Genomic DNA, 14,461 nt, shown 5'->3' on the forward strand with positions numbered 1-14,461 from the left:
AGGAGAGCACTCCTCTTCTTCAGTGTCTCCTAGCTGGCCAGAGGAGAGCACTCCTCTCAGCCAAAGCTCATTTAACCCACATGCCATTTGTATTAACACTTTGACTGCCAATGATTAGAAATCTCGTTGTTCGCCGCCATGCATTGAGTGCCAACGATGAGAAATCTCGCTATTTAATTGTTATTGCTTTTATTAGCGATATCCATTCATTTTTCATCAATCCAGCCTCACGTTATCATTGGGACTGTCTATGAGCTCGAACAGGGAAAATACCGCCCCCTATCGTCTCCCGGATGGTAATGCACCCATTGGATTGGACTCAATGGAAATGCATGGGGGGGGGAAACCGGAATCCACATTTTACTTCTCAGGCATGTAACCCGAGACGATTGCATTCATTATGGACCCTCAGAGCAGCGTGGAATATGTGTTTCGAGTACATAATGTTGGATCACAATCAGTATTTGGAATGGCGATCAGGAATTGGAATAATCTTTTTGCAGAACATCTGATGTGAGGTAAGGAATCTATTTTACCAGTCTTGGGGTAATCAGATGTATTTTTCACATATATCTCAACGTGTCCCCTATGTGTGTATGTGCGTGTATGACGTTAGCGCTGACCAGGTCATAGATAATAGATTTTTCAGCCCGCTTCTCTAGCGTGCATAAGTACACATACACTATCAATAATCTAGCGTTTATTTGAAAACGATTCATAAATCAGCCAAAAAACGTGTTGTGTGTATTCCAGTAAAGAGCTATTATCACGGAATCTTTTTTTTTTCTAGTAATTTCCCAAAACTTCCGTTTTTCAAAACGGTATAAAACGGAAACGTACCGATGAAAAAACAATCCGTTTCATACATGTTGACTGCAAGCAAGTCATTGATAAGCGACGGGCGTATTAGACACATAGCCATAATATAGAATATAGAAATAGCTCCGCTCACGACAATCTGAGAGAACAACATCGCCTGAAGGGATAATCATCCGTACGAGTCGCATGGGAACAGTTTTAGGGAAATCATTCACCACTTGTGTTTACAATTCTGATGTAATGTAACAGGTTAAACTAGGATGTCATATTCCATATTCAAAACCATTTACTCTCAATAACAAACTAGATGAATGTGTGCAAATCGGTTTAGAGTTTTCGGATGTATGTGAGATTATGTGCAAAATAAATCAGCATTGTTTTTTTGGTGAAGAGCCCCTTTAAACAATACCATGGGTATAATCCAAGTGGTGAAGAGCCCCTTTAAACAATACCATGGGTGTAATCCAAGTTAAATCATGGGACAGATGGTATTTGCATAATCTTACATTTGACCATCAAATACCATGATACTTTATTTTGAAGTATACTTAAGTGTTTTAAATCTAAAACAACTTCTTGTACTATGCATTTTTGGTTACTTTAGCTGACAAAAATAGTAACATTTTAATAAGTTTACTAAAGTACAGCTTAAGTTAGGAAAACCTTTTCTAAGTGTACTTAACATTTCAATTACAGCATATTCATAACTATCAATGAATAATCGTACTAATCATGTGCACCATGTGAATTAGTACACAAAAGATCATAATAAGTACAAAAAATACACTGCAAAGGGTATAAATATACGTTTAACTCACAACCCTTTCACTACCACTCTATCACTGGGGCGACAGTAGAAGAAGAAGAAGAAGGTAGAGCAGTCGTCTGGTAATCTGGAGGTTCCCGGTTCGATTCCCGCTCCTCCCGGGCAGCGTGTCGATGTGTCCTTGAGCAAGACACTTAACCCCTAATTGCTCCCGATGAGCAGGTCGGCACCTTGCATGGTTGCCTCCGCCGTCAGTGTGTGAATGTGTGAGTGAATGTGTAAGATGTGAGAAACAAATTGTAAAGCACTTTGGATAAAAGCTGCTATATAAATGCAGCCATTGCCCATTTACTACCACACTACCAAATGGTTAACCCTTTCACTGCGACAATACAGAACATTAACCCTTTCACTGCCGACACGACAAATGGTTAACCCTTTCACTACCACAATACAGAAGGTTAAGCCTTTCACTACCACACTACAGAAGGTTAACCCTTTCACTATCACACTACAGACGGTTAACCTTTTCACTACCACACTACATCCGGTTAACCCTTTCACTACCACACTACATAAGGTTAACCCTTTCACTACCACACTACATAAGGTTAACCCGTTCACTACCACACTCCATAAGGTTAACCCGTTCACTACCACACTACAGACAGTTAACCGTCTGTAGTGTGGTAGTGAAAGGGTTCACCTTCTGTAGTGTGGTAGTGAACGGGTTAATATGTCTAACAAGATACTTTCAGCATGGGAAGATATACAGATGTGTTTGACTCGGGCAGTTCTGCTGTGACCGGGTCCTGGCCTCACCGTCGTCCATGACAGAGTGCCAGTTGAAAGCGGGCCGGTTGAAGGTGTGGCACTGCTGGTCCCTGAAGCTGGGGAGGCCCGCGGGGCAGGCCTTGTTCTCACACAGCCGGTACTGCATCCGGGGGCCCGGACAGTCGCGGCCCTTCACACCGGGCCTGTGGACACAGCAGGCGCACAGGTTGAATATTTCAATTCTGAAATGATTGATTGATTGATTGATTGAAAACTTTATTAACAGATTGCAGAATAGGTGCAGTACAGTACAGCTCAATACACACAATTGTTAAGGGGATGCAGACCAGAGAAAGACTTTCGTCTTGTTTACATCAGGGTTGCCCATTTTCAATTCATCATGACATTTATGACATACACAACATACAGATATACAGTACTGTTTCATGCAGATATTTATGACATACAAGATATACAAATATACAGTACTGTTTAGGAGAAAGAGATCATAAGAAAAAAAATCTACATTCGAGGGGGAAGAAACTGTACATTGGAGGGGGTTGGGTGGGTGGGTGGGTGGGTGGGGGGGGGGTTTGGACATTTACTGGGGCCGGTTTCGAATTGCAGCCATCCGTAGGTGCTCTTTGAGAGCGGTTTTGAAGGAGGGTAGGGATGTTAGACGTTGCCTAACGTTAGTCCTTTCATCTGGGAGATGAGAGACGTTAACATCATGTGTTTCACGGAGACATGGCTCAAGCCAGCGACGCCGGACAACAGCGTCTCTCCATCGGACAACTTCACCGTCCTGAGAGCAGATCGCACGGCAGCCTCTGGGAAGAGCATCGGAGGTGGGGTCTGCATCCTCACGAACAATCTCTGGGTTAATCCCAAAGAAGTACATGTCCTCTCAAGTTCATGCTCCCCCGATATGGAACATCTCTCAATCCTGTGCCGTCCGTTCCACCTACCCCGTGAGTTTACCGCGGTCATTATGTCCGTCGTATATATACCCCCACAGGCAAATACTGGCAAAGCGCTGGTGGAATTACACGACCACCTCAACAGACAACAGATCAAGCACCCGGACGCCGCGATGATAGTGGTTGGTGATTTCAACCAGGCGAATCTGAAGAAAGTAATGCCGTCCTTTTTTCAGCACATCGCCTGCTCCACGAGGGGGAGGAACACACTCAACCATTGTTACACCCCGTTCAGAGCCGGCTACAAAGCTGTAGCGGCTCCGCCATTGATGGGTGCTGCAAGCGCGAGCGATCACGACTCCATTTTTTTAATCCCTGCATACAAACAAAGATCACGTGACGCCGTCGTGTCACGTGAGACAAAAAAGTGGTCTGACGAATCAGAGGCCACGCTCCAGGAGGCGCTCGCAGATACAGACTGGGACATGTTTCAAGGAAGCGCCAGCGACGTCAGCGAGTACGCTGATACCGTTGTGAGCTACATAACAACAGTAGCTGACAGTATTGTCCTCACGAAAATGGTGCGGGTGTTCCCAAACCAGAAACCTTGGGTGGACAGTACTATCAGAGCAGCTCTGAACTCTCGCACCACGGCTTATAACCTGGGCAGAGAGTCAGGAAATATGGAAGAGTACAAGGCTTCAGTCTACACTCTGCGCAAGGCTGTTAAACTTGCTAAGAGGACATATGCTGATAAACTGGAGACACAAATGGCACAAAACGACACAAGAGGCTTGTGGCGGGGACTGAAGACAATAACTGACTACAAAGTCAGCGCCCCCTCAATGGGGAGCGACGACGCCTCTCTCGCGGACAAACTCAACTCCTTCTACGCTCGGTTCGGTGTAGACAGTGTCACCGCTAGCCCTCTGGCTAGTGACGTCACTGGCGCGCCGGCTGTTGTGGAGGGGGGGGGGGGGGCAACCGCGGGGGGGCGGGGGCGCTCTCTCGTTGTCGGAACACAGTGTGAGAAGAGCATTTATGCAGGTGAACACCAGGAAGGCTGCTGGCCCAGATGGTATAACAGGACGCATACTTAAGTCCTGTGCCAACCAGCTTGCCCCGGTGTTCACCGCCATATTTAATCAATTCCTGGCGGAGTCAGTGGTCCCTGCCTGCTTCAAGATGTCTACCATCATCCCTGTACCGAAGAAACCCTCCCCAACATGTCCAAATGACTACAGACCGGTGGCACTCACCTCTGTGGTCATGAAATGTTTCGAGAGGCTGGTCAAGGACCACATTTGTGCCTCCCTCCCCAGTGATATGGACCCTATGCAATTTGCATACAGGACAAACAGGTCCACTGACGACGCGGTCTCCCACGTACTGCACAGCACTCTCTCCCACCTTGACCGTCAGAAGGGGGGCTATGTGAGACTGTTGTTCATTGACTACAGCTCAGCGTTCAACACCATAGTCCCCACCAGACTGGTGGACAAGCTGATCGAGCTGGGTCTGAGCTCCGCCCTGAGCGCCTGGGTACTGGACTTTCTGAGTGAAAGACCGCAGACGGTCAGGGTGGGGGGTCAGACCTCCAACACCATCACCCTGAGCATCGGGTCCCCCCAGGGCTGTGTTCTAAGCCCCCTGCTGTACTCACTCTACACACACGACTGTGTGGCCAAGTTCAGCTCCAACTCCATAGTGAAGTTCGCAGACGACACGGTGGTGGTGGGGCTGATCTCGGACAACGACGAGAAGGCCTACCGGGAGGAGGTTGAGGTACTGGAACGCTGGTGCCAGGACAACAGCCTGCTCCTGAACATTGGTAAAACCAAGGAGCTGATCGTGGATTATAGGAGAGGACAGCAGGAGACACACACACCACTGATGATTAACGGGGCTACCGTGGACAGGGTGAGCAGCTTTAACCCCCTGAGGTCTAGAGTTTCTAGCTCCACCTTCTCAGAATATTCTCTTTTTTTTTTGTTACATAATGTAAAATTACAGATTCATACCTTCAAAATAAGCCATCAATTGTCAAATTTGAGACGATAGTTTTCAATCAATGTCCTATCAAACATTCTGGTACAGTCATTACCAATTTGCAGCAGGAGCCTCTGAAGAGAATTCAGTGAATTCAGCTAATGATAAGGGAACTACACTCCTTCCCAGAATGCAATGTGATGTCAATGTCAATGTCAATGACTAATTCACACCATGAAACAAAGGCCCAGCAGGGAACAATTACGGCTGAATGGGGGTATAGTGTGACTGATCAATACAGGCAGGCCTACAGCAACACACACTTTGATTTGATGCCATGCATACACACACTAGATAGACAGAGGTTTAGATATTTAGATAGATATATAATAGTAATATAATAGAAAGAGAGAGAAAGAAAGAAAGAAAGAAAGAAAGAAAGAAAGAAAGAAAGAAAGAAAGAAAGAAAGAAAGAAAGAAAGAAAGAAAGAAAGAAAGAAAGAAAGAAAGAAAGAAAGAAAGAAAGAAAGAAAGAAAGAAAGAAAGATACAGAGAGAGAGACATTTATAATAATAATAATTATTATTATTAAATAGAATCATTTTCTATAGGCTTGCCGTGGTAGTCAGTGATACTGGTGTATACACACACTAGATAGACCGAGGTTTAGACATTTAGATATATATATATAGATATATAATAGTATAGTAATAGATAGAGAGAGAGAGAGAGAGAGAGAGAGAGAGAGAGAGAGAGAGAGAGAGAGAGAGAGAGAGAGAGAGAGAGAGAGAGAGAAAGAGGGAGATACAGAGGAGAGATGGAGGGAGAGAGAGGGAGATATAGATAGACATGAAACCTAGGTATGTAATTTCATCTTTCCTTGTGACAATATTGTCACCCACTGTACAATACTGTACAAGAAATTCCTTCTGTAATGTACTGATTTCTTTTGATTTCTCTGTTTGAGAGAGAGAGAGAGAGTGTGTGTGTGTGTGTGTGTGTGTGCAGGGGAGTAGCTGGGGGGGGGGGGGGGTTAGGATGATTGCCCCAATTTTTTTTTATAGATTGGGGGCCCCACATTTTTTAATAGATTGGGGGCCCACAAATTGATTATTTCATGGGGCCCAGAATCTCCAGCTACGCCCCTGTGAGCGCACCTTTCTACTCTAGAGAGCTGTCATCACCGTGATGCGCGCTTGAATGAACTGCGAGATAACTCATAACTCGTACACACACGCACTCTGTCTCTGCCATACAGTAGTTATGTTGTTTTAGCGCAACGTGGGTATATACACAGGCGAGGATGAAAAGCATGTTAGACTACTTTTAATTCATAAATTAACGTTCGGTCGGGTCCGCGTGTATTCTCGAGAATGATAATAATAATAATGCAGGACCTCTTCAGATTATATTATCAACGACAGACAGTGAGAAACACAACCCCCCCCCCCCCTCTCGCGCTGAAGAATATGCATATTAGATCACTCAGTGATTAACACCTATGCGCTGTTTGTGTGTGCGCGCGTGCATGTACGTGACGCGTTATAGTTTCGGGGAATACAGGGATATTTAGAACTATACAATTTAGCAAGATTTTTTTTTTTGATCCACTTTTTCTCCCATTTTTCTATATTTTCTCCCATCCCAATTTCGTATCATCCAATTCAACCCTCCCCTGTCACGAACGCTGTTTCTTGCCTCCCACAAGCCGGCTGCAATGTGGACTAAGTCATACATAGCACAAGTCCCCTCCGGTACTTGAGGTAACAGCAGTCGCATCTTTTCACCTGCGCAGCTCGATCTCTCAGTGTCGAGGAGTAACGCGTGGGAGGCTCACGCTGCCCCCGACACTTCCTGATTCTACTGCGCAGGCGCACCAACCGACTTGTAGGAGTTGCTTGTTCACAACGTTCGATCCCCACCCTTCAGTTTTCCCTCCCCGTAATACGGCCAATGTGTATTACTGCGGACGACCAGCTAAACTGAAAACAATGTGGAGAGCTGGATTCGAACACGCGAATCCTAGCGTCTCCACACTGGTGGCGAGTGCCTTGCCCACTACACCACCTAGCCGCCCTACAATTTAGCAAGAATTAAACATATTTACAAGTCGTATTACGTTTAGCAAGTAAGGATACATATAGATTACACTATATGCACTCGAAATTGTCTTTGTTCTATTTTTACAGATTTTTGAAAAACGGGACTTCCTGAGCATTTGTGAGAGATTCTAATTATTTTGTTCTCCGCCCACGGGAGCAATAAGCCCTTTTGACTCCTAAGGGATAATTATTAAGTACCTGGGGGTCCACATCTCAGAGGATCTGACATGGTCAACACACATAGACACAGTAGTAAAGAAAGCGAAGCAGCGCCTCTACCACCTGAGACAGTTAAGGAAGTTCAGAGTATCGGGGAAGATACTCCAGTCCTTCTACTCAGGAGCTGTAGAGAGCATCTTGACCGGAAACATCACTGCCTGGTATGGAAACAGCACGGCACAGGACAAGAAGGCCCTACAGAGAGTGGTGCGCTCAGCCGAGCGTACCATGGGTATTGCGCTACCTCCCCTGCAGGTTCTATACAAAAAGAGGTGCAAATCCAGAGCCTGCAGAATAATGAAAGACCCCCACCACCCCAATAACAGCCTGTTCCAGCTGCTGAGGTCAGGCAGACGCCTGCGAACTCCAGCTACTAGGACAGAGAGGCTTAGGCTCAGCTTCTTCCCCCAGGCCATCAGAGCCTTGAACAATGAACATTGAGTGCCACACAACACTGAACTAACCACACACAAGCACACACAAGCACACACACGACACGCACGCTGTGCACGCTCACACACTAGCAGCCACTTTAACACGAGCGGGCACACACTCACGCCGCACACACGCACACGCCAAGAGGAAAGGCCACTTTAAATTAGTATAACAACAGGAACAGTGTATTGCACTACTAAAGCTACCTAGCATGTCCTATATGCTCTGTAAATACTATGTACAGATACCGAGATGTCACACCATGTTACCTGTTACCTGTTTATTGCACAATGTTGTTTTTTTATTGGATTCTATTATATGTTGTACCACTGTTTTTTTATTGGATTCTATTATATGTTGTACCACTGTATTGCACATCGTCGCGGGCAAGACCACCCGCATTTCATTGTATACTTGTATGCCGTGACAATTAAAACTCTTGACTTGACTCTTGACTCTGTTGCAGAGATGAGTGAGTACACACGTACAAGTACAACTCAAGTTCAGGCAGCCCTATGTTACTCTATTTCATTAGCACTAAAAGTGATTTCTTTTTATTGTGTAAGAAACTTGAGTGTTATCTTTCAAAAGAGACCAGGCTTATGCATGTGCTATAAGTATAAAGTATAAAGATAAGCTTTGCAAAAAAGGTATGCAGTCCTCAAGTTCAAGTGCGATCTCAGACACATTGCCACACAGTACCACAGCCTTCCAGGATGAATTATGAATGGGAATAGCGAATAAAAGAAATAACGATCATAATAACGTATATATACGTGGTTGGCGTTCAACGATTGGCGGACAAATCGTTGTTGGCAGGGAAAGAGTTAAAGGAAGGAACGCATAAAATATTATGGCAAATGCACTTTACAGAACCGTCTTCTCCAGTCATGCAAGAAGAGAGATTTCCTCTCAGTGTGTTCAGTAGAAAGCTATCCGGCTGCAAGCTAGCCTAGCTTAGCACAAATATTTGCATATATAACAATAATTGATACAAACACACACACACACACACAGACTGCAGGTAGTGTAACAGGTAGACGTAACAGTTCAGGTACATGTCTCTTGAAGTGTACCTCTTCAAGATAATCTAATCTCTTGAATAATGAAAGACCCCCACCACCCCAACAACAGCCTGTTCAAGCTGCTGCGGTCAGGCAAGCGCCTACGCACACACAAAACAAGAACAGAGAGACTACGGCTCAGCTTCTTCCCCCAGGCCATCGGAACATTGAACACTGAACTCTCCACACTCAAGCACACAAGAGCACACACATACACACACACAACACACATCCTGCATTCGCTCACACACAAACGGTCACTTTAAACAAAATGGAAAGGACACTTTAACACATTGTCTGCCATGCAGTTTGCCCATATTATACCACTCTCTGCCAGTGCTGTAACCCTATGGAGTCGCTCACCTTCTTTGCAGGGCTATCATTTTTTAAATATTATAGCTATATCGACATTACTATGGCCCATTCAACATCGGGTATCTATCGTTCCGGATGTGGGGACGTTATATTTTTCCATTCATACATTGTCGTGTTAGTACCGTCGTGAATATAAGTATGTTTTATAGTGTAGAGCAGTAATTCCTAGAATGCGAGTTATAGGCCCGACGCATATTATACATAATTGATTGGCGTTTCGTTCCTATACACGCTATATTAAAAATTTCAAATGCATATGCTCGGTATACATTATGCTCCATCATGCGTGAAGGAAAGGGGGGGGGGGTCGTGTCGTTTATGATTCCTTGATTGTCAGTAACGGCTTTCTTTAGTACGACATCATATGTTGATCAGATGGATTGCAATGAAATAAATGGACAATCGAGCTGGATTCCTCTTACCTGTGGCTGATGAGTCTGGAGAATTATTATTTGATTTTGATCTGCTTATTGAAGCATATTGATTCTTGCGTCTCAAAAGCGATCCAATGCACTCGAGGTGTTTGTCTGGATCCACGTAACAAGATAGTTCTGCCGGAACTTTTTCCCCGATGCACAGAGCGCCACATCCGGTTTAGAGTGGAGTGCAACTCGCCCGAAATCCACCAGGCGGCGGTATTGAGGCGTTGCAATATCAGACAGAGTCCAGCTGGCTCCCGGAGCCTTCCTGGATGAATTATGAATGCCAATAGCGAATAAAGGAAATAACGATCATGAAAACTAGTAAACTCGTTGTTGCCGTTATTAGATTGGCGGGCAATAACGAGTAAACTCGTTTTTGGCGCAGGATGTGTTAAAGGAACGAGGAAAATAAAGGTCACTTTAAGGAAAGAACTTATGTCGTTCTTGTATAGTATAGTTTAGATAAAGCAAGTATAGCATAAGCATATTTCACTACCACACTACAGAAGGTTAACCTTTCACTACCACACTACAGAAGGTTAACCCTTTCACTACCACACTACAGAAGGTTAACCCTTTTCACTACCACGCTACAGAAAGTTAACCCTTTCACTGTTTTACCTGCTGCTCTCACACTTGCGGAGGCGCCCGCTGACCCCAGTGCTGCAGGTCCGGCTGCAGGCCCCCCAGGGCCCCCAGGGGCTCCACTCGCCGACGCTGGGCTCCGCCGGCATCAGGGCTCGGCTCACGCACTCCCCCGCCCGGCACCACTGGTGGTGAGACACACAGAGGCACGCAGAACACAATGATGTTAATGGCTGCCGAATGGCTTTACCGAGAAGATCCACCTGAAACAGAATTCACACGTGTTATTTCTGAACAGTTATAACTAGGGATGTTCGATATTGGCTTTTTTACCGATATCCGATATACCGATATTGTCCAACTCTTAATTTCCGATACCGATATCAACCGATACCGATACTGTATATATGCAGGGTCCCCCCCCCCCCCCCCCCAAAAAAACGGAATAATTTCAGTTAATTAACATTACATATCTCTTGTCGTGGAATTAACATAACATTATGCATACTTTTGTAAATAAAATAAGAATGTGTTCTTACTTGCTTGCCTGGGTAAATAAAGGTTAAATAAATGTAAAAAAATCAAATAAAAAAAATCTTTCATAATTTTTTTTTAAACCGATACCGATAATTTCCGATATTAAATTTGAATGGCAATATCGGACATCCCTAGTTATAACGTTATAACGCTGAACAGTTTAAATGTGTACATATGAACACGTCTCTCCTTTTAAGGTGAACACCAGAGAGACAGGACTAGTGGTGATGTCATCGAGGGATGATGCCCCGGGGCTGCCCCGCCTCCAGGACACTACAGTAACCATGGTGACTAACGGAGCTGCCTCCAGGACACTACAGTAACCATGGTGACTAACGGAGCTGCCTCCAGGACACTACAGTAACCATGGTGACTAACGGAGCTGCTGCCTCCAGGACACTACAGTAGCCATGGGGATTTTACTGGGATACGGGTACCTTTTCTGATTAACACTTTCGCGGCCACTTAGATCCGTCTAAAATCACTCTAGACGGCCAGCATTTCATAACAGACTTGCATAGTCCGTGGGGCTGTTTGTAGAGCGAAATCTATACTTTATAGTATTGATATCTGTCCATTCTCATTGTCAATTGACACCATAAACCGTCCCTTCAAAATGGCTTGAAGAAAAATTTTTTTACACAATACGTTCTCATTTTATAGCGTCTTGAATATAAGCGTTATAAGGGATTTCGGCTAGTATATTTCCTGGAAGGCGAGATACAGGGCTAATAGCTACTAACGTTAAATCCAATGGCATTTTGGATATACAGAAGCTACAGTTAAAACTCAAACTGCATATGATCGGTATGATGGTCCACCATGAATGCATGAAAGGGGGGGGTGGGGGACCTCGTTTCTGATTATTGATTTTCCAATAACCACATTAGCCTCAGTAGCCACATTCGCATCATAACAAGCCCTGATCAGCATGTAATTTACTTGAAAAAGATCTTACCGTGGGCCGGTTGGATCCCCCAAAGGATTTCCCAGTTATCGATCGCCATCTGGTAGATCGATATGTCCATTGGCTGATGATATATTCCTTTACTGCACACTGAAATCCGCGTCCCAAAACGTATTCCAAGCTACAGGCTATAGGCTTCGCTTCATGTTAGCAGAAAACTACATTGGAAATCCAGAAAAAACAAGACAACTTCTGCCACAGGGAACACTGCATTATCGAGATAGCGCCCCTAAGAGGATCTGGCCGGTAATGCACTTTTTCGAATTCAAAGAGTAGGGTACTTCTGCAGTGCTGCTCGTGACATCGAGTAGGTTATTACAATGGAATAAAAGCCAAAACAACCTTGCCACGGACATGTCCATGGTTGGTCCTCAACCGTTGGATTCGAAACACGGACATATCCGTGGTCGGGCACCATTGTGTTAAGAGCTGTAACCACTACATTTAAATACAACTCATTGGGATTGCAGTAGCTGAAAACTAGACATATTGTGAGCTCACTGCAAAAAGTGTCATTTGATGACACCACAGACCCTGGCCACTCCACAGAAACGGCCCTTATTGCGGTCACAGAGGCACTTCACTTAGCAAAAGTGAAAAACCTTGGTGTTGTCCTCGACGACCAGTTGAACTTCTCTGCTCACATCGCAGCGACAACCAGAACCTGCAGATTCCTCCTGAGCAACGTCAGAAGGATCCGCCCCTTCCTGACAAAAGAAGCCACCCAACTCCTCGTCCAATCAACAGTCATCTCCCACCTCGACTACTGCAACGCACTGCTAGCTGGCGTCCCGGCCACTGCCACCAAGCCTCTTCATCACGTTCAAAACGCAGCGGCCCGCCTGATCTCAAACCTACCGAAGTCGGCCCATGTCACCCCACTTCTTAGGGACCTGCACTGGCTCCCCATTGCTGCACGTATCCGCTTCAAGGCCCTCGACCTAGCATACCGTGCGGCAAAGGGAACTGCTCCTGCCTACCTCCGGTCAATGGTCTCTAACTACACACCATCAAGACCCCTACGCTCTGCATCTTCTGGCCGCCTCAGACCTACTCCTATCCAAGCTCCAGGAGGGTCATCAAAGAGAAGCCGCCTATTCTCAGTCCTTGCCCCACAATGGTGGAATGAACTACGGTCTGTGTCTTCGCCCACGGTGTGGGAGACCCGTGTTCGACTCTCCCTCTGGGCATCGACATTTAATACACAACGCAGAGGAGTCACTTACGATCGGTCACAGAAGCATAAACGCATCCCATTGGCAAACAAAGCACAGGCCCCTCCCCCTTCGAGCCCCAAACGTATGAAATAAATATTTACTGTATAAAGAATAATCTCAGAACGAAGCATTTGAAATACATGGCTTTCGAGTCATATATTCCCGTTTGCAGAATTTCATTGGCTACAAAAGTGGCCAATCATTTTCACCGGTCAGACGTGATTGGACCGATTACCGGAAGGCGAAACAGGAGGTGGCCACTTTTTCAGAATGAAGCTTGTTGGTTGTTTCATCTTATTCCCGGAGATTGCGAGCACCTAATATGCTGAGTAGAGTGGCAATCGAACAGTGACAATCTTAGCTTTCAAGCAATGTATTGGTTCATTGGCATAAAAGCATTGGATCGCCTTAAAAACAAGGCCAAAGTGCAGCGAGTGCAGATCCGGTGCATGTTAAGAGGTTAACAGATATTGACTGAGCTGTCTGAGATCATTGGAAGTGCACAATGGAAATTCTGTGTGGATTTTCCCCTTTTAACAGAGAGTTCTGAGGCTAATTCAACTCTGGTTCTGGTCTGACAGCAACAACCCGTGACATCCCTCTCGAAGAGGATGGAAGCTTCTAGTATATGCGCTTTCATTCACTAGATTCCGAAGCCAGATTCTGTTCAAAGGCAGTCGCTTTGACAAAGTAACAGTCGTACAGTAGAGAGGTATATACGTGCCGTGCTCAGACTCAGACAGGGACGTCAGAATCTTAGCAAAGCAAAGGAAAAATAACTGTCAGAATCTGACGGACATTGCGATGACTTAAACCTTTGAAGTGACTGTTGAGAGGAAACTTGCGAGATGATATTAAATAATACTGGAACGATACAATTGACAATGTCACTTGTTGGCAGCAGACACAACATGGAAACAGGAAGAAGTGCTTCTTACTGTAAGAAACCGGGCTCTTGTAGAACCAGATGGTATTGTCAACATAACAATACCCACGCAACAGTCTCTAAGTGTCTTGAACATAAGTGGCCTGTCATCTTTGCGTGCTACAGTCGCTGATGTAACCTTGCCTGTTACAGTTATGACAGCACAGGAAAACCTTTTAAGACTTAAGACGACAGCTTTGCTAATTTCCCAAACTGCAGTGCAATTATTATTGCTTATTAAACGGCAAATGGTCAGTGCCAGCGAAACGCAGACAGCTGGTTCTGTTGCCATAGCAACAGGCCCATCAATCACTTCCCTGGATCCAGAACCGTGGTTAGTTATCA

At 45.2% G+C, this 14,461-nt stretch overlaps 1 protein-coding gene across 1 annotated transcript in view; it reads right to left on the reverse strand.

Moving 5' to 3' along the window:
* Positions 1-14,461, reverse strand: part of LOC311237989 (A disintegrin and metalloproteinase with thrombospondin motifs 19-like) — a gene marked incomplete at its 3' end in the record, with an annotated part of 279,286 nt that overhangs the window by 144,330 nt on the left and 120,495 nt on the right. Inside the window, 2 exon segments of the mRNA XM_084325960.1 lie at positions 2,408-2,562; positions 10,507-10,655. Of these exon segments, the coding sequence (XP_084182086.1) occupies positions 2,408-2,562; positions 10,507-10,655 (304 nt within the window).

The sequence above is a fragment of the Notolepis coatsorum genome (assembly GCF_963971535.1).
Source record: "Notolepis coatsorum genome assembly, chromosome: 12".
NCBI classification, from domain to species: domain Eukaryota; kingdom Metazoa; phylum Chordata; class Actinopteri; order Aulopiformes; family Paralepididae; genus Notolepis; species Notolepis coatsorum.